Here is a 23,386-nt window from a genome sequence, read left to right as displayed (position 1 = left end):
GAAAAAATAGGAAATAGGAAATGTCTGGGCTTCAAAGTTGAAAATTTGCAAGAAAAAGACTAATTAATCTAAAAAAAAATGTATATTTTAAACGCAGAAATTTCCAAGTGTCTGAGAAAATATCTAACTTTTGGAAAAATTTTAAAAATATTTTCTAGAAAATGTTTCTTTTTTTCACATAAATGTATTTTTTTAAAACTCAAAGTTTAGAAAATCTGACAATAATTTCAAAGTTAAAGTGAATAGCAAAAATAATATACTTTGTTTTGTTTTTTTATTTAACATCAATAACTGAAGTTTATCGTGAAAACAATAAATTAAAATCATAAGAAAATTTTCTTGATAAATGACAACATTTATCAAGAAAACAGCAGCTGTAATTTGTTGTACTGTCTGTATGAAATGCAAATCTATGACACTTAAAATACAGTGTGAAATATGACAATGTTCAGTCACTAGAATGACCACTACTAAGGTAGAGTTGAAACGATTAATCGTATTAATTGTGATTAATAAATTACCAAAATAATCGTCAACTCATTTAGTAGTCGATTAATCGTTAGAGTGTAAAAACTCAAATAATGTCTTTTGTTGAAACAACATATTCAGTCAGAGCAGTAATAAAGTCAAAACTATACAAAAAATATTTGCATTTGTATTTAAGATGAAAATACTTTTGTCTGTAAATCAAAGGAAATCTCTTTTAGAAGAGAGTCAGGCTGGACTGGTAGTTTCAGCTTCACTACAGGAATATGCTGTTGCTTTCTAGTAACTAAGAAAGCATTAAGTGATTAAATGAAAAGTCTGTGGAATGTGCCAATTTTATAATCGATTAATCGTTAGTTGCTGCCCTAAAATAGACAGAAATCTGCACAGACGTACCTCAAAAGTGTTGCAGACAAATAGAACACCATTCCATTTTACAGGAAAAGTATTTTGTCACTCATATTGAGATTAATATTAATAGAAACTACATCAAAGCTGCCTAAAAGTAAGTCAGACTTTTTGCCATATTATTAACTTTATCCCGTCAAAGCCTGGGTCCCTGTAAGTTTCTTGTACCAGAAAGTTTGCGTTAGATCCTTTGGGCCCTGTGGATTTGCAGGATGGTTTCGCCTTGCTTCCCGCAGATGCCATTAGATTGCATCAGATTTGGATTTATTGAGGTCGAGGGCTTGGATGAGCACCTCCGTTCTCCCTTTCTGTTCTTTGATCCCTGCCTGCACCGTTTTGATGATGGCCCCCTTTGCTTTTTGGATGAACTGCAAATCCTAGGCAAACAGGACATAGACGCTGCTCATTTTACAGCCCAGCGGTCATAATGTTATGGGTGGTCAGTATAGGCTGAGTAGAATATGGTAAGTAGGAGTGTTGCAATAAGCAATAAATCAGTTAATTGCATGATAAATTAAGATGAACTCATTTGCATGACGTAGAGTTTCTCTTTTTTTCTCTCTTTCTACCAAAAACTGGTAGAAACAAAATTCTTCAGTTTGGTGCTTTGGTCTCAACTCGCCTTTTTTTGAGGGACAATTTTGTTTACAGACACTTCATAATTCATTTTATTTGTTCTGTTGTTTTCTTTAGTCATTTAAAATGTCTTCCAGTACCAGTGTTAACCCTCATCGGCCAACTTTGTGGTACCCTAACTCCGCCATACTTTGAGCTACCTGACAATTTCCAATGGTTTCTGAAAAGGGAGACGTAAAGCTTCAGAGCCAATATTGGGTTATTACGGTAATTTCATTCCTGCTGTTGCAGGGAGTATGTTTTTCTTTGGTTTACTCTGATGAAACGCACTTTTAATAGACGGTAAATTGTGAAAATAACTGCTAGAGATTGAAAGTTGGAGAAATGGGCAAACGCATTTCCTCAGGACATTTAAAGAACTTAATATAATTAAAATAAGCAAAAATATCCAGGTGGAGACTTGAAACTTAGGCCTTAAATAGTTTCAAAACAACAGTATTATCATTTATTGCAATAACTTATTGTCCAGCTTTTATCGTGACTTCATGGTAAGAGTTTTAAAATGCAGATGAGGCATTACTGTGATAATGTGCAGCTTTTCTGCAGTTCTCTGACTGCTATGTTTGGTCATCCTCATTGGGCATTCATAATAAGTAACGCCATTTGCCATTTTTAATAGGCAGCTGAAATATTGAAAGTTTAGATTGTCACAGTCTTTCCAATTAAGTGTTTGCTTCATTGCACTCCATTCGAATTCAAGTAATGGGAATAAATCGGTTGGCTTGAATATAAACAAAGCTTATGAAAATAATGCATGCAAGCTGAAATCAATCCTCAATTACGAAGCTGCAAATTAATACACAGGAGCAATCAGGGGTAAATCAAAAAACCAATTGCCTTTATGACAAATAACAATACTCAATTTGGAATTCATAAATGGGTGTCCTCAGTTTTCCCAGCTGCACAGGCTGCAGGGGAGAGGTGTGTGTCAGGGTCACCGCTACTCATCTGTGGACTAATAAGCTGCCTCACATGTTGAAACTGAACACGTTACTTTATCAAGGCAGCCAGCCATGGAGAATCAGCAACCCCCTCTTCCCTTTACGCTATCGGTGGAGGAACTAAGTGAGACAGATGTTCAGGGGATCATTAGTATGCACAGAGACAGTCGGACCCAAACAGGACATGGCAGAGGTCTCCTGAATGCCAAGGACAGTATGTGCAGTGTGGGTTGCTGAAACGCTCGGCTGGATAAAGCGGGGTTTATTACTGAGGCGATTTCCGTGTTTGGATGTCTAAGAGGAGCTGAGCTCATTGTGAGCTTCAGTTATTTGGGTTTTTTACACGAGATTCTGATTGTGTGGTAACCTTGAGCAAAAATGGCGGGATGTCCGATTTATTATGGTCGTCACAAAAGTATATGCAAAACAAAATGGTTGTTTTATTTGCTTGCATGTTTGAAATTGTACAGCATTAATTTTGAAAATACACAAGCCACTGAAACAAAAGATCAACTTGAAATGTTCTCCAAAGAAGAAATCCTGATAAACCCTGAGCCCAAAACAAAACTGGAAATGATTAATTGATTAATCATCAGCATAATCGATTAATTGGATAAAAATGATTTTTCCATTATACCAAATAAGCATTTTTATACACTAGAAATACATTAAAAGATGAAAATAAACAGTTCAGTTCCTTTTCTGAATGAGAAAATAACCATCTTATTGCCAACACCATATTTATTATGGCTGTAAAGCAAAAATAAATATTTTATTTGCTTTTATGTTTGAAATTGTAAAGCACTAATTATGGAAATATATCAGCTACTGAAACAAAGGTCAATTCGAAAATATTCTCAAAAATCTTGATGATCCCTGCAGCAGATATGACAAAAATGGAACCGATTAATCAATTGTTCTGACGATTAACTGATTAATCGGATAAAGAATTTGGCACACTGTGCAGATTTTTCATTTCACCACTTAAGAATTGTTATAGAATATTAGAAATTAATTAAAAGATTCTAATAAAACAATTCATTTCTTTTTTTTTAAATAGCAAAATAAACATTTTATTTATGTCGCAACCACTAACACAAACTTGTATCTCATTTATTTTAGGTACATTAGTACGACTGAGTATTAGGGCCACAATAAGGAAATAAAAAATAAAGTTATATTACAAGAATAAATCGTACAAGAATAAAGTTGTGATATTACAAAAATAGTTGTAATATTGTGACTTTATACTTGTAATATGACTGTTGTATTAGGTCGACTTAATTCTTGTACGGTCTTATTCTGAGACCATACATTACGACTTTATTTTTGTATGTGTGTTCTCATAGTATGACTTTATTCTCATAATTAAAAAAAAAAAAAATCTTAGTATGGCCCTAAAACTTCATAATATATTTAATTTGAATTAGTTTGTCAAAATATATATTCAACTCTTGTCCTTTTTAACTAGATGCATTAGTTTTGACAGCTGCCTGATTTTTTCAGTCTCACCAAAGCTCAAAGGAAACGCACAAATGAAATGGGGAAAAAGAAAAAACAGGGTTTAATCACTGAGGTGCCAGGAGAAACTAAACTCCAGCCCTGTTTTTAGGCCATCTAGTCACTAAAGATTAGTCACTGGCTACTGGTTGAAACAGTAACATGAGGGCACGGTTGGTATTAAAAGCTGGAAAAAAAACTGCATGGCTGAAAAGCGCTCTGAGGCCTGCAGCCAGCCCATGCAAATTGAAAGCAAACAAGAAAATAAGTTGACTCAGATCACAGCATTACAAGCAGCTGAACTTGACTGTGTGTTTTCTTTGAATTTCACAGGTACGTCTGTGGTCACAGTGACTGCCACCGACGCCGATGATCAAACATACGGAAACAGCGCCAAGCTGGTGTATAGCATCCTGCAGGGGCAGCCATATTTCTCTGTGGACTCAGAAAACGGTAAGACAAACCCGGCAAGGTCTCTGATGCCTTCCTAATGTCATGACAAATTATATGTTTGTCAGATTTTCATGATTTGAATCACAGAACGGAATAAAACACAACATTAAGGAGATCAGACAATACTTTAAGCAATGTAAAGTAAGATTTTACCTTTTAAGCAATATGATAGTGCGGTACACTCGGTTCGAATGGGGACCAAATTTGTAACATTTGATACATTTTTCAGCTGCTGCGTTTCGCTTTCACACTGAAAATAAAGTTTTTGAACAAACCTGTTCCCCTCCTCTCCTGTGGGGGCGCTGCACCAAGAACTACTGAAGGAAACGACAGGAAAACCTCAGAGGAAGACACTGAGTGCAACTTCCTTCTTGACAAAATGTAAACAAAACTAGAGTGGCGTCAGATTTTAGCGGTTGTAGGATTTCTCTTGTCGCTGGTGAAAGACCATGAGTCATTTCTCTCGCTAGTTCTTCACTGTTTTGGTTTAATTTACCCAGAATGCCGTGTGATACAATCCACTTCCTGCTTTTGGCGGTCACTTATGGATTTGAACTCCACCAGAGTTCATGTTGCCAGAATTTCTGTTAGCATGATTTTTTTAAAGCAATCTGGGGTAAAACTGCTGAAAATGTTAAAATTTAGAATAATCCAGTATATTCTGCATTGAAATACTTCTGGAGAATAAACTATTTAGATTCATGTAGGCATCTGGTATTGAAAATAACCCAAACATGGATTCTAACCTTATCAGGAATCTGAATTCCTTTGAGATCTCATCAAATTGTCATATAGATGTAATAAAATGTCTTTTTTTTTTATACTAGGAACCATAAAGACAGCTCTACCTGGCATGGACAGAGAGGTGAAGGAGCACTACCAGGTTGTGATTCAGGCCAAAGACATGGCAGGACAGATGGGGGGGCTTTCAGGGACCACGACAGTCAGCATCTCCCTCTCCGATGTAAACGACAGTCCGCCACGCTTCGCCAACCGTAAGGACCTCCCAATACATCTCCACTGACTCAACAGAGGCTTAAACCGCTGAAAAACTGACATTTAAATTTCATTTAGATTCCTTCCGAGTGACTACGGTGGAGTCTACGGAGATAGGTGGCGCCATCGGACGCATCAAGGCCGACGATCCCGATGTGGGCCAAAGCGCCGAGATGGAGTACAGCATCGTTGGCGGTCACGACACATTCAACATCGTCACCGACCAGGCGACGCAGGAAGGAGTCATCATCATTAAAAAGGTATCGCCCCATCCTATTCAAGTTTCTGCACATTTTGGCATGTTGCACACAGAACTTCCTGTATTTTACTTGGATTTTAAGTAGTGGATTATTATGAAATGAAGGAATATTACACAATATTTGTAGTATTTTTAAATCTGATTAAATCCATTGCAATCAGTTGTGTGTAATTCAGTTGGGGCTGAAACGATTAATTGTCTTAATTGTGATTAATCGCTTAATTAATCACAATTAATCGCTAATTAATTATTCACTAATCACAATTAATTAGCGAATAATTGTGATTATTCGCTAATTTAATAACAAATATTAAATTAGTTGAAATAATTGTCAACTAATTTAATATTTGATTAATCATATTCAAACAACATATTCAGAGTAATAATTAAGCCAAAACTGTAATTATCGTAACAGTAACAAAGCATTTCAAACCTCCATCTTAGTGCATTTAATCTTTATAATGTGTTTCACTTTGAGATAAGCTTCCTGAAATAAACACTTTTTAATAATATTCTAATTTATTTAGTGTGTCTGTTTTCAGCCTGGGGTTAGCTATTTGTTTTGGTTTGTTGATACATAAAATGCATTATTTTTCACCTAACTGCTAATTATGTTCGACTTTGTGATTTTTTTTTTTTATTTTATTTTAATTTTTTTAACAGGAAATACCCGAAAGACACATTTACGTTTGTGGTTGTAAGCAGACAAAATGAGAAAAATAATACAAGGAATATTTTTTTTCAGTCAACTATTTATCCCTAGAAGTTTTTTTTTTAACGGTTTAAGGGTTGTTAGTATGTTTCTAAATATCTTGGGATTGAAATGAACTTGAAACTTATTGCATATTTCCATTACTGCCGAACCTTAGCCGTCTTTTGAGCCAGCCTGGATTTACAAAACAACTCCCTCCCAACATTACAGAACATTTAACCCCAGCATGATTTTCTTATGAAGAAAAAATGGCCCCCTGAAAACATTTATTCATGCAAAAAAAAAAAAAAAAGATATGACAGGATTTATTTTTGAAGCGCAGTGTAAAATCAGATATCATAAGCCTGTAAAATGAATAATATAAAGGAGCCTTTTGCAAGAAACTCTCTTTAGTTTTCCCCTAAGATCTTCTAGTATTCCTGACTTGGATTTGTTACTCTGAATTTAGAGAGGCAGTAAGATAAAGGCAGACAAATGAAACGCAATGAATCGCATATCAAAATCCCGGAGGCAGGCTTTCTCTTTTAAATGGAAAAGTCTACAGCTTTCCTTCTCTGGTGCTCTTTCATCTCCAGGCGCTGGATTATGAAAGTAAGAGGGACTACGAGTTCAGAGTGGAGGTGAAAAACACCTACTTAGACGCCAGGTTCATCCACGGCGTGCAGTTCAAAGACTACGCCACGGTCAAGGTGACGGTGGAAGATGTGGACGAGCCGCCCGTCTTCGCCCGCAACCCTTACATCATCGAAGTTCACGAGGACACGGCCGCCGGCAGCTTCGTCGGTGTTGTGCTGGCCAGGGATCCTGACGCAGACAACAAGCCAGTGAAGTACGTTTCTCACAATAAGGATCCCACATGAGTTATCTTCAGCGATTTACAGGCTTTGGATTTGACTGAAACGATTAATTGTGATTAATTGTGATTATTCGGTTATGGACTTCTGGAGTGCACAGACTCAATGAAGTTTTCTATCTGTAAATATGTCCCACCTAAAACCTCTTAATTAATTGTTAATTCAAACAGAAAAGACTGAACTTTTAACATGTTGATGTGAGAAGACGGACTGAAATGATTTAATAATGATTAATCAGTTATTGCCGATTAATTGATAACTAGAGTATGCAGACTCAAAAAGTCTATTTGCTAAAATTAAAACTAAGAGCAGTAATTAAGCCAAAACTGTACAAACAGTATAGACATCTTACATATAAGATTAATGTTTTTTTTATCTGTAAATATATTCTACCCAAATGTTTTCAAGTAGCAGTTTTACCTTCACTTAGTTGAAATCCTTTTTTAAAAGATCTCCTATGAAGCACCTTTTGCTAACCAATTATTAATCGATTAATCAAAAATAATCTACTGATTATGTCTACACTGTGATGATGTTAATTCAAGCAGAAAGGGCTGAGCTTTTAACATGTTGATGTCAGAAGTAGGGCTGAAATTATTAATCGTGATTAATCAGTTTCTGAAATAATCGTCAACTAATTTAGTAATCGATTAATCGTTAACTGGAGTACACCGACTCAAAAAAAGCCCATTTGCTGAAATGACATACTGAGAGCAGTAATTAAGCTAAAACTTTACAAAACTAAACATTTTGCATTTAAAATATATTTAAAAAAATCTATCCAGCAACTTTTGTTGTCCAGTTGTTAATCAGTAAATCAAATAGTCAACAGATCAGCTCAACACTATATTGATGTTAAGTCAAGCAGAAAGGAGTCAACCTTTCACATGTTAGAAGTACAGCTGAAACGATTAATCAGACTAACTGTGATTAATCGATTACTAAAGTAATTATCAACTAATTTAGTGATCGGTTAATCATTAGCTGGAGTAGATCAACAAAAGCTGAAACATTTCCTGAAACAGTAATTAATCTAAAACTGTACAAACAATATATACTTTTTGCATTTAAGATAGAAATAAACTTACTTTGCCTAAAACTACCTCAAATTGCAGTTTTAGCTTCACCTGGTTCAAATTATTAAAAATTTAAGCACCTTTTCTCATCTAATTATTTATCAGTCAGTCAAATATTCAGATTAGCTCTACACTGTATTTGATGTTAACTCAAGCAAGAAGACCTGAACTTTTCACCTGTTGAAGTAGGACTGAAATGATTAATCGTATTATTGAAATAATCAACTAATTTCCCTTCTTTTCTTCTTTATCTTCTACCCTTGACTCCATTTTTTGTCCTTCATTGCTTTTTCTAATACATTCTGTCAAAAATTTACAGTAAACTTTAGTGTAATATATTTAAAATTAAGTCAAATGAAGTTTCTTTACATGAAACGCTAAAAGAGACACAGGTCACCTTTTTAAGATGGATAGAGCTAAATAGCTGCACACGAATCCCAAGGTGGGACAATAAATATTCTATCCCATTATGTCGATTTACAAGATAAAAGCCTCATGAAAAGCATCGACTTTTTCAGTGTGAATACTTTTGTGAGTTACTGTAACTGCATGAAATGAAATCAGCTTCATTCTATAAACTTAAGGCTAGATCAATAGACCGCTAAGCAAACATTTCCTCAACAACCATGTGGGCTTTCTGCTTCGTTCTCCTAATTTGATCTCTTCGAAACTCATTCCCCTTCTTCAATTATACCAGCAAAAAAGAAAAAATCAATACAGAAAGAAGTGCGATATGGTGGATTTACAGTCTCCTTGTCAGTTTTATGCAGTGAAGATGAAAATGTGCCCACCAGGTTTATCTAATCCATCAACCCGCCCACGTGTCAGTGCTCCGACAGAGGAGAGAAGGAGTGTTATTCATGAGGTCCCTACTGGAGATTTCCCAACGGAAGACGGCGAAGTGAATACAGACGATGTTTATTTCCCAGAATCATGTAAGCTCCCTCCACGGCGCCGCGCAAAGTCAAACATTCCTAATTTGCCGTATTGATTCGCGTGGGTCATAGAAACCGTTCGGCGCACATATGGCAGCCGCCCGTCCCCCGTCGCAGGAGCTGTGGCACACCACGCAGCGCTTCGTGTTGCATATTCAAATCTCGGCTGAGCATGAGAGGTGACGATGACAAATGAGCCGACTCCAGGAAAAAAAAGAGGCGTCATCTTTTGACAAAAGAGAATATGTTTTCTTCTTCTTTCTTTTCTGACTGCTAAAAAACAAATCTATGCAAATTAAACAAACAAAACCCAACATTCAGCCTAAAGCCAGAAATTTCAATTACAACTCAGCATCGTCCAGGGTATATTTAAAGGGATTCTTCTTTTCCAGTTAAAATGGAAATAAGATTTTGGATGTAATGTTTCAAAAGCATTCAGACGTTTTCAACTCTTTCACATTTTTATCACATTACAGCCACAATTCGCAATGTACTTCATCTAGGGCTGAAACGATTAATCATGATTAATTGATTAGTGGAATAATCAACTAATTTATTAATTAATCATTAACTGGGGTACAAGGACCCAAAAAAGGACATTTGCTGATAGAACAATACACTCGGGGAGGTAATTTGGACAAAACTGTACAAAAAAAGATACATTTGCAATTAAAATAAAAATAAATTTTAAATATTTTCTACCCAGAACTCCTAAAGTGACTTAGTTTTAGCTTCACCTGGCTCAAATTCTGCAAAAACACAAAGTTCCTATTAGGCATCTTCTGCTATCTAATTATTATTCAATTAATGCAAAAAAATTTCATTCAATATAAAAAAAAACATTCAGTAAAGAAATGCTATTTCCAATAAAATGTATATGTTTTAACTTAAAAAAGGAAATTACTTGTTTATGTTCATCTTCTAATGCATGTCTACTATTGTATAAAATAAGCTAAAAGTTGCTAACGCTAACCCTATTTCCAAATACGCACAAATTTTTGGCTATATTTTGCTAATGTGGAAGCTACTTCCTGTCGTCTTCTTTTGCGTTTCTGACAGTAGTAACATCCTGCACCAACCCAATGCTTTTGTGATTGACTCGTGATGCAAAAGATTCATTTCCATTGCAGTTTTCTGAAGAATATTCATTTAATACGGCCAAAATGGTGCGTTTCCATTTAGCTTATTTATTTGCGCTATTCGGTGGTTAATCTGGCAACACTGTTCTCAACTCCGCTCCAGCCAATCAGCTACTAGGAAAATGATTGGCGCTCTGTTATTGGCTTCTTTACGAACACCAGCCAATAGCATGTCCAGTTGCATTTAGCATTTCATTGTGTGTTCCAGCTTTACATGCCACATTTTCAAACACTTTATGAAAGAAATTCCTAGCGTAGGGAAGTTTCCCAAGAATACTTCAGAAAAGCCCCCCAGAAAATTTAGCCAAACCGGATAGGCCATTTAGAGATTACAGTTAGCACCAATTGCTAACGATGTCCATGTCCCTCTTGCAGATACTCCATTGACCGACACACGGATCTTGAAAGGCTGTTCAACATCGATTCTGTGAACGGCACCATCACAACGCTGAAATCCCTCGACAGAGAAATGTCCAAATGGCACAACATCTCTGTGGTGGCCACCGAAATAAGTAACTTCCTCCCTCAGTTCCTTAGACAGCTCTCTTCAGTCCTGAAATACGTGACAAAGTTTCATTTTCGTGTGTCAGACAACCCTCGGCAGACGACTCGAGTGCCCGTGTTCATCAAGGTGTTGGACGTCAACGACAACGCTCCCGAGTTCGCCATGTCCTACGACACCTTCGTCTGTGAAAACGTCAAGGCAGGACAGGTGAAAGAAATCCGCTGAAATATGAACTTGATTCGCCTTCCAGATGATTTTGTCAACACACAGCTAGACGCCGTATTTACGCATGTGTAAACTTTACGACTAAAACGCATTATGTTTCCTTTTTTGTCCATTTTTCAGAGTAAAAGTCTACTTTGTGACTTGAAACCCTTTTGCAGGAGGTTGTAGTATGAGCACTGTATTACAAGATTCATGCATAAATGTCTTATTTGCGCATCACATGCCCAATAAACCCCCGTATTAAGAAGAATTATGGATGTTTTCTCATCCCTAATACTCACTGTTTGCCGTTCCCTCTGCAGCTGATTCAGACAATAAGCGCTGTTGACACAGATGAACCGCTTGTCGGGCACAAGTTTGTCTTCAGCATAAGCGCCACCAACCCAAACTTCACCATCGTTGACAAGGAAGGTAGGATTAAGTTCAGCTCCCAGCACACAGAGACATTTGTACCAGAAACAGAAACAGAAACTGAGTCGCTGGAGCTTCCTGCAACTTCAACTGCTCTTTTTCCTGGATGGAATATTTAATATAAAATTGCTATGATAAAAAAAACAATAAAATGTTTGGTCACTTATTTGGATTTTGACAGATTGAGTTTGCTGATTTAAAGTGACAGCGTCCCTAAAACAGCTCATTCTGAAGGGAGATCAAAATAGGCAGAATCAAGCAGACCAAATACTACAATGGCAAATTATAGCGTCATCAGTAGAACAAAAAGGAGAAAGTTTCTGCCAAAAACAGTTAAATGTTTAATTAATTTCCAAAATTTTGTAAAATAAAGAAAATTTCTGAACTCCAAAAGTAAAAAATTTGCAAGGTAAAAACTCAGATGTTTTTAGATTAATCTGAAATCTGAATCTGAAAATTTGCTACAAAAAATTTGGAAATTTGAATTTTGAAAGTCAAAAATGTTTGACTTTTGAAAATTTATCAGGTTAATCTAAACATTTTTGTATTTCTAGCAAATTTGAAAGTTTTCAAACTCAGAAATTTCTACTGTTTTTCTAAAAGATTGCCGAGATTAATCTCAATAGTTTTCCTAGCAAATTTTCAACTTTTTAAACTGAAATTCCCAGTTTTACTAATAAAAATTTAGATTAGTCTCAAAATGTTAATGTTTTTCTTGCAAATTTTTGCATTTTGGACCAAGACTTTTTCTTGTTTTCTCTAGATAATGTCAGATAAATGTCTTTCTAGCAAAAATTTGACTTTTCAAAGTCAGAAATTTCCACTTCTTTTAGATAAAATGCTTTAAAATTGTAAACTTTTTAGATTTCAAATTTTGGCGGAAGACGCCGTTGTAAAAATCTCATTACCCAAGAATGATTTTGTGCAAAAGATGTGATGAATATGCTCATGGATCTATCCCAATCTGTTTAATGAACCTGTTGGGGTCACAACTTTTAAATTCTCAGTTTTTATCTCAAACATTTGTGACAAGAGGACATCCGTTGGTTTGACCTGTCGTCCTGCAGACAACACTGCCAATATCCTGACGAGGAGGGGCGGGTTCAGCCGGCGTGAGATGAGCATGTACTTCCTCCCCGTGGTGATCTCCGACAACGACTACCCCATCCAGAGCAGCACCAGCACGCTGGTGGTGCGCGTGTGCGCCTGCGACAGCCGCGGCAACATGCAGTCCTGCAGCCCGGAGGTGCTGCCCTTCTCAGACGGCCTCACCACCGGAGCGCTGGTGGCCATCCTGCTCTGCGTGATCATCCTGCTCAGTAAGCATCCGACTCATGTGGTGGTTTGTGGCAGGAGAGGAAATTAATTCATTTTATCCATAATCCATTTTAAAAAGGTGTTTTCAAGGTTTAATTTAATGTATGACTGAAAGACTCAATTTCCAGTTGAAACCAAATATTTTCATACTAATAACAGTGTTTTTTTTGTCACCTTCTAAAGTTAAATCAAACTAAAATCCCTTGTTTTATGTCAGAATTACCAAAAATAATTATGTGATTTAAAATGTTACATTTTAACTTAATTTGTCTCTGCTGTAGAATGTCAAACACCATGTCAAGACATGTTTTTATCGCCATGGTGCTGGAAAAGTTTTAAAGTCTCCCTTGAAAGTGCTTGAATTGTAATTGTTTTCAAGGTTTGGAATGTCCTTGACATTCAGACTTCATAGTTTTGTAATAGTGTTTGATTAAAAAACAAAATTTACAGATGAAACCAGATACACCTAATAAAAAAAACAGTCTGAAGTTAAATCAGAATAAAATCTCTAGTTTTACGTCAGATAAAATTACCAAAATTATTTTATATGAGACTTAAAATTTCAATTACGATACGTCATAATAGTGGGATGTTACAACGTTACCCTGCAGTTACAGTTTCCAAACACGATGGAGTTACAATGTGACAATGTAACAGTGTGATCTGAACGTTAGGAGCTACACTGTAGCGCCACATGTTGCACTACGGTGCCGTTACAAAGTAACAGTTACAAAGTAAAAACAGTTACAAAGTAACAACAGTTACAAAGTAACAACAGTGTGGCGTTACAGTCAGAAGTCTTTACTTTCACATGGTTTATGTTCTTCCACTGTTTTTTTTCAATCCGAACTGTATTTGAATAAAATCCACATTACTGATCAAATGAGTTGGGAAAGGAACTTCTGTTCTGTTTGTAACAATACAAAAGAGGAGAAATGTTAATTTTACCCAAGTTAGAGCTCTACTGAGTTGTAATATTTATGTTTATAGAGGCAGATTAAACATGCATCTGTGAACAGGAATGACAGCATTTCATTACATTTGTAGATTATTGCTGAGATTTTAAAAGAAAGCGACTGGGTAGATTTCTACAGTGTTTTTCTCTAAACTGCTGCAGCTTGTCTCATACATGTCAAGGTCATCAGAGGTCATCAGAGGTCATTTTTGATGTTTCACACAAACAAACAGAACCCTGCAGAATTACAAAACCCTGGGCATCCTTTAGCTGATGCTCTTTAAAGCTGCATAACGTAACAAAGCACCCAGTCCTTCACATTGTTCCAACCTTTTGGCAAGTCATTGTAACTGTGTAAAATTTCATGTAAAATGGATATCAATGACAAGCGAATGCGCCCCTGAAAATAGCGAGCTATTTATATGCATTGCCAGACCATTTCACTCTGAGGCAGCTGCCCTGTGTTTCACTTAAAATTCATGCCTATCTTATTTTTCCACATAAGCCGCACATCGTAGATGAAAAAGGTAGGAAGGCAGAGATGAAAAGGGCTTAGAAAATCCAATCAAGTTTCTAAAGAAAACAGGAGCTCAAACTGCAGATTTTACATTTCACACCGACGCCGATGCACAAATTATACAGACACAATAAGGAGGGACGACGGTTTCTCCTGGCGGTGGGAAAAGGGCCTTTGCTCCAGTAAACTGACGCACTTTAATCCCAAAATTATACAGTGCATGTAAAGGTATTTAGACCCTTTGAATTTTTGACATTTTGTTGCACTACGATGAGTTTTTATTGAGATTTCATGTGGAAAAGCAACACAAAGTTGCACAAAGCAAAAGGGGAAATTGTGCTCCAAAAATTACATAAATGCAAAATGAAAAGTGTTGCATTCAGATTGTTTATTCAGCAAAATCTGGAACCATGGCTGGCAAAATCTCCATCTCAAAACAATCAATCTTTTGTCACTTTTGTCCAGATCTTTTGTCAAAATCTGGAAACACAAAGTACATCAAGATAAAAAGATTTCCTGTGAAAACTAAAGAGCGCGCTTAACATCTGGGTGAAATCTTTACATGTTTGAAACTCAAATTAAAGTTTTTTCTAAAATATTTTTGACTTTTATTTTTGCAAATTTAAAATTTTCAAAATTTTCTTAAAATTTTTTGAGACCGAGTTTTTTCCAGTAAACTTTTGACTTTTGAGACTCAGAAATTTCAACAATTTTTCCTAGGAAATTCCTGAGATTCATCTTAATTTTATTTTTTTCTCCAAAATTTCTGAGGTTGTTTTTAGCAAAACTTAAATTTTTTAGATGCAAAAGTTTTCCTGTTTTTTTTTCCAACAAAAATGTCTCTGAATCTCAAAATTTGAGTTTTTCCTTGCAATTCGTTAGACTTTTGGAGCGCAGAAAATTCAGGGGGTTTTTTCCAGAAAATTTTTGAGATTAATCATTTCTGTGTTTTTTCTAGAACATTGTCAACTTCTGAAACTCAGAAATTTCCAGATTTTTTCCACACAATTTCTGAGCTTAAACTCTGAGATTATCTCAAAATTTGAGTTTTTCTTTGCAAATCTTAGTTTTACATTTTTGGGGGCAGAAATTAACTCCTTTTTTCCATCTACTTTGGCACCAATAAACCGTCTGACCTAGGAATAATTTGGGGCGCCATAGTCTTATTTATTTATCTAAGTAGCAAAGAGCAAATGAGACCTAAAACCTAATTTACATGAGTTTCTTGGCCAAAAAAACCCAACAAAAAACCCCACAATAATTCCTTGTGCTGCAAAAAGCTGTGCAAAAGTTGTAAGAATAATCACGATAACTTCAGAAAAAAATCCTTATAAATTAGCATGCATGTGTGGGCGTACTCTCTGCTGTTTATAAGAAACTCTGACTCTCTCCATGTGTTGAACTGACCCCATCTTTCTCCTCGTTTTTCCTCTGACCAGACTAATGACACAAGCAGTTCAGAAAAGACCAGCTCTTCTTCCATCTGTCTGCATTTTAAAATCCAGATATATAAACGAATATCCGGTGGGCAGATCTCAACAAGCCTCTCAAGTGAACTGAAGGTTGAATTTTTATGCCTCTCATGTCAAACAAAATATCATGACATCTGCTCATTATCTGAAGCTTTCTGCCTTTGAAACCCCCCTGACAGACTGTCTTATTCACCTCCATTTGACTCAGAAATGCAGGAAGCCGGAGCTGCATTTATGTTTTGTCTGAAATCGTGCACTGGCCAGTCACAAACGTCCTAATGTCTGAAACGGCCTCAGCCCATGCTGAAAGCATTGCAATTAACGCGTAGGTGGGAGGCAAGCAGAGCGCTGCGGAGCCCACTGGGAGGAAAAACGAGAAAAACCAGAGAGGAAGAGGCAGAGGGAGAATTTCACTTCATCAAAATTCATGCCCTTTAAATATTTACATAAAATCATCTTGTCCTTATTTGATCAGGTTCATTATCACTAGTAAAGATTCTTAAATATGGGTGTGCTGTGGCGGCGCAGGGGTTAAGCACAACCCACATATGGAGGACTTAGTCCTCGACGCAGCTGTCGCAGGTTCGATTCCCTGCATCGGCAACCTTTACTGCGCGTCTTCCCTCTCTCATTTCTCCATTACCCACTTTTCTGTCAATTAACTATCAACTAATTTAAAAAAGGCCACTAGAGCAAAAAAATAAATAAAATTCTTAAATAAATCTGTTTTTTTTAAATCCGAATAAAATACTAATTTGAGACGGAGTATAAGAGCCGTCCAGAAAAAAAAAAAAAAAAAAGATTTTAAGTCATAATTTTACCAGAATAGAGTGGAAATTATACAAGAATAAAGTTGTAGCATTTCGAAAATAATGTGATGTTATTCTGAGAAAAAGTTTAAATTTTAAAGAATAAACTCGCCACAGAAAAAAGTGGAAATAAGACAAGAATAAAGTCAAAATATTCTGAGAATAAATTAAAAATTTTATGAGAATGTAATATTTTGAAAATGAAGTAAAATTTTAATAAATTCGCAACATTACAAGAATAAAGTTGTAATATTTTGAGAGGAATCTTGTAATATTGTGAGAATAAATTTAAAATTTTATGAGAATAACGTAATATTTTGAAAATTAAGTAAAACTTTAAACTCGCATTACAAGAATAAAGTTGTAATATTTTCAGAATACAATCGAGTTGCTTCATTTCTAACATATTTTTAAGTCATTTCATTTCATTTCATTTCAAGTCTAAACTGGATGTGTATTTTCTTAAAGTGATTTAAGGTTACATTTTCTGTAAAATACACAGTTTTAAATCTTGTAGGATTTTTTTACAGCAGTTTTGTTACCATTTTGTTAAAAACAGGGTGAGTAATAGATGGGTTGTGTATGTATATGTTTGTTTTTTGTTGCTGTTCAGATATCTTGTACAAAAACCAACAAATTGTTGAAACTAAATGTGAAATAGTTGCACAGCTCAACTCCAGTAGCATCCATGGCAGCATTTTCACCCCTGAGATGAAATATGAAGATGTTCGCTGACGAGTGTAAAATGGGATCCTCGAACCGCGGTGCATTTTATAAAGTGAAAGTGTCATTCAGGAGAAAAAGGGGAAGAAAAAGCTTTTCCACTGAATCTTTAATAATAGGAGGTGAACGCCGGAGGCAGAGTTAGGGATTTGTCACTGGTAGCAAATGTGTCTCCCTTCTGCTTTTTGCTCCCTAATGCATGACACATGTTCAGAGGCACGCATCTTATGCTCTGCGCTCCCTCTCTGCTGTTTTTGTGCAGTGATCGTGGTGCTGTTCGCTGCCCTGAGGAGACAGAGGAAGAAGGAGCCTCTGATCATCTCCAAAGAGGATGTCAGAGACAACGTTGTCAGCTACAACGACGAGGGCGGAGGAGAGGAGGACACTCAGGCCTTTGATATCGGCACGCTGCGCAACCCGGAGGTGATGGATGCTAACAAGCTTCGCAGGGACATCATACCCGAAATGCTGTTTCCCTTTCGGAGGACATCACCGATAAAGGATAACACGGATGTGAGAGACTTCATAAACGGGCGGCTGCAGGAGAACGACGCCGACCCCACGGCGCCCCCTTACGACTCCCTGGCGACCTACGCGTACGAGGGAACTGGGTCCCTGGCGGAGTCCCTGAGCTCACTGGAGTCCACCGCCACTGAGGGGGACCACGACTACGATTACCTCAGCAACTGGGGACCACAGTTCAAGAAGCTGGCGGAGATGTACATAGGGAGAAGCCCCGACAGAGAGACCTAAACGAAGCCATCCGTCTCTCTACGATCCAAACTCCTTGTCCTTTCGGCTAACTTGCTAGCCAGACACATGTTTGTCTAGTTAGTTAACTAGCCTGTCTGTCTTAATATCTATCAAGCTATCTGTTTGTCTAGTTTGCTAGCTAGCTTGATAGTCAACTGGTTGTCCGTTTGCTCCACCTACAAATGTGTGTGAAAATGCACAAACTCATGCGCACTATATTAAACCCTCATGTGGAAGATTACATGGAAACGGGAAAGCTGTGTTCGAAATGTTCACTCACAAAATTTTACTACACGATAAATTGTCCCAGTAATTATCGCGATAAACGATAATGTTATCTGATGCCATTTTAAAGTAATATAGTATGTCATCAACTTCCTAAAAGTACATTTTGCCAATTGTGATATGGGAACAGGAAAGCTATGTTTGAAATGTTATCGCGATAAACAATAATGTTGTTATTTGACACCATTTTAAAGTAACGTATATTGTCAGCTTCCTACAATTCACTTTTGGCCAAAAGTAACATGGAAACATTAAATCTATGTTTGAGATATTCACTCAACATTTTATAAAGACAATACTTTGTCTCTAATTATCGCGATAAATGACTTATGAGGTTTTGAAACCATTTTCAAAAAATTTATTATCAGTTTCATAAAAGTCATTTTTGGCCAAAAATGACGTGGAAATAGAAAAGCTATGTTTGAAATAATCACTCATAAAAGTTTTCTAGACGATAATTTTATAATTATCACGATTATGTTAACATTGTTGTTTTAGATAATTTTCAAGTAATTTATACCGTCAGCTTCCTAAACATCATCTTTGGCCAAAAGTGACCTGGAAACAGGTAAGCTATATTGTAAATCTTCACTCACAAAATTTTAACAATAAATTGCCTCAGTAATTATCATGATACACGCCAATGTTTTTTAGACCATTTATAAAGTAATATATAACGTCATTTTCCTGAAGGTCATTTTTTCTCAGAAGTGATTTTTATTGTTTAGAACATGGTTTGGAAAAATCACTTTTGAGCCATTATTTTAGGGAGGTGACAATATTCTTTATAGCACAATAATTTAAGCTCAGTAACAAACAATAACAAACAATTGTTTCCAAATCAGTTTCTTTCTATAAAAGTCTTATGAAACTTTAGCTAAAACTGCAGCTGGTAATTTTTGTTTGTTTTTCACTCAGTAGGTAGAAAATCCAGAAATTTAACTCTTAATAAAATCACTCAAGTAAAACGTAACTTTTTTCAACAAAATTACCGGAGTGAAAGTAACTAGTTCCCTTTTCCTTTACCCCGTAACGTTTAAAGCCAAAACAAAACCCCGATATTTGTAAACGATTGGACAATTCGAACACAGAGCGAGACTTGAAGCGAGTTTTCTATAAGCAGATCCAATATAAATCTCAGTCTTTTGCTTTTTTTTGGTCATAATCAGTAAAGATGCCTTTAAATTTTAGGACTTTTGTGAACAATGGTGTGAATAATGTGTTTTGTAATCAACATGAACGATAGTAGTATTGTATACTATCTATGTTAAATGGTGCCGGCTCGGTTTGGGTGGGAAACGGGGGAAGGAGTCCGACGGCTTTTCCAGCCAACTCCATTAAATACTGTAAATGTACAAAGTGTTTTTAATGATGGACATCGTATAAACTATTTGCTATATCTGTTTGACGAACAATGTTCATGTGAATGGTTGGTGGAGTTTCTTTTTGTCAAACTGTGAATCCATTTCATCATGTAGGTGTAAAATGTAATGGAAAGTGTTGTAGGAAACTGTCACACACTGCTTTCATGCTATCTGAATGCTGAGTCATATTGTTTTATATTTATATTTTTATACTTATTTTCTTAATAAAATGATCTGAAAAGGGTTAAGCCATGCTTCTTTTCAGTTTTCCCAGATTTTGTTCTGTAATACAAATGTAACAACTATTTGAAAATATGCGAAATTTGTGAAAGAATGAAAAGTTTGTTTAATTTAAAAATCAATGTGGTTTAATAGGATATCTAAAAATGAAATTAATAACAGAGAAAAGAGCCCATTAGTTTGGTAATAAAGCATTTAAACGTTTTGTCAAATGGATCAAAATCAAATCGAAATCGCATGCTGGTGTCAAGAATTAATTTTTAAAATTAAAATTTAACACACAAATTCAATTTGCTGCTAGAAACATCAACATTTTGGAATTAATAACAAATATCTTGTAATTAAAGGCTCCTAAAGTCCAGGTTTTATTCATGCAAAAACAACAATGTATCAACCAAAACATAATTTCTGTTACACGACTCAAACACTTTCTCTTTCATTTGGCTCAAACACAAACAAAATTAAGTGATGACGATGATTATTACGAATAAAGACGCAGGAGGAAAATTTGGAGACGTTTTATGCTTTTAATGTGATCTGCAGAGATTAGTAGCTGCTTAAAAAATCCTGATGTTTCCCCTGATATTGCAACCATGCATTAAAAATAAACGTGTGGTTTTTTACAAACCCCCATTTTTAATTAGCCTAATTTTCCTTTGTATCTAGAGAATACCAATATCCAGTTCAAAATTATGCAGAAACTCTCAATTTCAGAATAAAAGATTAAAAAATCACTTCCTGCACTCAATAAACTTCCACAGAGTTTTAAATCTCCAATATTAATCTGCATCCCAATGATACTACAACCACAAATTGTCAAACTTTTGTTATTACTCTGAGCCAGAAAGCTATCATCATTAAAAATAAAGTGCTCTTGCTTTGGAAAGTTGAATAAGAACTCCATAAATCACACTTTATGGAGTTAAGAGGTGATTAGGTACACATGTACAAGCCAGTGCCTCCAATCCAGCAGCCAAGCAATTAATCTAATCCCTGTGATGTTTTTATGTCCAGTCATTGCAGAAAGTATTAAACTGTTTGTGCAGACGTCTTTGGGAAAATGACCCTACTTCTCATTTGATTTGTGACCTCAATAAACATTTTCTAAAACTGTTTATGGTCTCGGCTAGTTTTACAGCTTCTTTAACAGAGCATGATGTCCGTTCTGTGAACTGTGATCCAATTTTAGTATCAAACAGATAAAATTGAAGAATATGGCACTTCTAAATTTAGGTTTTATAAGCTTGAAGAGAACTTTAAGGGATGTTTTTTGCTATGTTTCCTGTTAGTATCTACATTTTTATCTGTAAAAGTGTCTTGCAAGACAACCTCAAACTACCTTACCTACCTACCTATCACCTTTTTTGTGATAGACCAACATAAAATAGAGCATTACTGTGAAGTCAGAGGCAAATGATAAATGGTCTTCAAAAGATTCAGCCGATAAAATCAAATCCAGAGCATTCAGTTTCCTTCAGATGTACAATTACAGGGGTTCAGTGAAGGGAAGGCCGCTTTGGTTTGATACAAGACATCAAACAGGTCAGGGAGAATGTTCTGGAGTTTGAAACGGGGTTAAAGGTGATCTGTTACGCTTCCTTGAAAAGGTTAGGATAGGTGAGTGGTCTACACAAAACATGTTCATTACAGTTTTTGCACAAAATCATTTTCATCTGTTCAGTTCTGCCTATTTTGATCTCCTTTCAGAATGAGACACTTGTCACTTTAAATCCAAATAAGTTCAAGTCAATGTTGATGCTTGCACATAAAAGTGGCTGCAAACAGATGCACAATTATACAACTATACATCTTTGAAAAGCACAAGTAGAGCCTCCTGCACAACCAACAAGGACGTAGCAAGTAGCTTCTGGTTGATAAGTCAACAACAAAACACCTGTCTTTTCCAGATGCCATTGTACAGCGCATTACAAAAAGCTGTCCAAAGGTACCGGAACTCTGCTTGGGTTGCTAAGTAACGGGCAGAACTCTAGGGTTGCTAGGTAACGGCGCATGTGACTTACGGTTCATTTTCCAGACACCAAAATACATTAACTTGTTGCCAAAAAAGCACGTTTGTTTCTCTTACGATTTTGAAGTTGTTGTCCAAATTGGAGGCAGCACATTAACATCTTAAGCCTCATTATAGTCCGCTCTGGTGTTTGTTTTTCTTCCCGCTTGCATATCAGGATGCAGAATAGTGATGTTTGTCGAGTATCGATGACGTTCAGGACCTGGCCGTGCAGATTCAGGTCACATTTGAAAAGATCGGATTCTCTAAACAAGATTCCTCCTCAAAAATGTTTTAATCTAACATGTAATCAGTTGATTAACTGCTTATTGTGACAGGCTCATAACTACATCATATAACTCACAGAAGGGATGGTTGAAATTAAAGCCTATTTTAAAAAAAAATGTTTTCTTCTAATTCCCAATAAAATACTTAAAATTTTCAGGGTTTAAAATGTGGAAAAAGTTGAAGCAGTGCATTTAAGGTGTTGCATAAGGTTCTGGACTGGGGCCAGCGCGGGGCGTCAGCAGCGATTGCTTCTTTCTGCATTAGTGATTACTCTGAAAGCGGAGAGGCTGAACCTAATTCTGGAGGAAACCTTTTGAGTCTCTGGAGTTCACGCTGCGTCTGCTCCACGGTGGAACTGACTGCGTCTGTGTGTCAGATGACTGTGACTTCCTCCCCGCTCTCCGTCACGACTCGCACAGAAAGCCGACCTGCTGAGACCTTTTTCCTTCCCCTTAATCACCATCTTTGATCCCACATATTGATAAAACTGACTCCACACATTTTAATAACCACATTATTGTCGTCACTGTGTCAAACCCAAGGCTCTCAGGCCAAATTCGGCCCGTTGTAGCTTTTAACGTGGCCCTCTGAATGGACACAAAATAGATCCTTCAAGTTAATATATCTGATTAAATATTTTTTATCAATCAAATCTAAGCAGATTTTATCTGTTTTCTGCTAAATTCCAGTTTTTTACAAGGAAATTCAGACAAAAATCAACAGATCCTCATTTCTTTTCACTAATGCATCATTTTTAGTCTATCACAAATTTTCCACAAAAATACAAAATCAAAACTGCATTATTAATCCCAAAGGGAAATAAAATTAAAACCTATCAAAAACATTGGATTTAAATGATACCAACTCCCACCTGCAGGTGGCAGTATTTCTTACTTCTACTAAACAGCTGCCTTGTGCTTACAGATGCGCTGATTTGATTTTAATATCGATATCGGTCCCAATATTGAAAAAATATCAAGCATTAGTGATAATGTGCCAGATCCATAATGGCAGATCTGTTTAATCTAATTATTTTATGTTATATTTAGAATTTAACGTAATTTCTTCCTTCTGAACCATTTGAAAGAAGGTTTGTAACATGTTTCATTACATGTAAAA

At 36.1% G+C, this 23,386-nt stretch overlaps 1 protein-coding gene across 2 annotated transcripts in view; it reads left to right on the top strand.

Annotated features, from left to right (window-relative positions):
• The window catches only part of LOC106921145 (cadherin-10-like), a 29,968-nt gene extending 11,886 nt beyond the window's left edge, over positions 1 to 18,082 (top strand). Inside the window, exons 3-11 of one of the 2 annotated variants that reach the window (XM_014992632.2) lie at positions 4,305 to 4,424; positions 5,252 to 5,419; positions 5,499 to 5,680; positions 6,967 to 7,220; positions 10,771 to 10,907; positions 10,986 to 11,107; positions 11,428 to 11,536; positions 12,604 to 12,855; positions 17,592 to 18,082. In XM_014992632.2, coding sequence (XP_014848118.2) covers positions 4,305 to 4,424; positions 5,252 to 5,419; positions 5,499 to 5,680; positions 6,967 to 7,220; positions 10,771 to 10,907; positions 10,986 to 11,107; positions 11,428 to 11,536; positions 12,604 to 12,855; positions 17,592 to 18,082 — 1,835 coding nt within the window. Of the gene's footprint in view, positions 1 to 4,304; positions 4,425 to 5,251; positions 5,420 to 5,498; positions 5,681 to 6,966; positions 7,221 to 10,770; positions 11,108 to 11,427; positions 11,537 to 12,603; positions 12,856 to 17,591 lie in introns of both variants that reach the window. The other variant, XM_088001412.1, reaches the window with a different exon arrangement.
• Positions 18,083 to 23,386: the final 5,304 nt, after the last annotated feature.

The sequence above is a fragment of the Poecilia mexicana genome, unplaced genomic scaffold (genome assembly GCF_051168715.1).
Source record: "Poecilia mexicana isolate PSO_F unplaced genomic scaffold, ASM5116871v1 scaffold_20, whole genome shotgun sequence".
NCBI lineage: Eukaryota > Metazoa > Chordata > Actinopteri > Cyprinodontiformes > Poeciliidae > Poecilia > Poecilia mexicana.
Note: the sequence above shows the minus strand (reverse complement) of the source record. Positions and strands in the feature narration are given on the sequence as shown.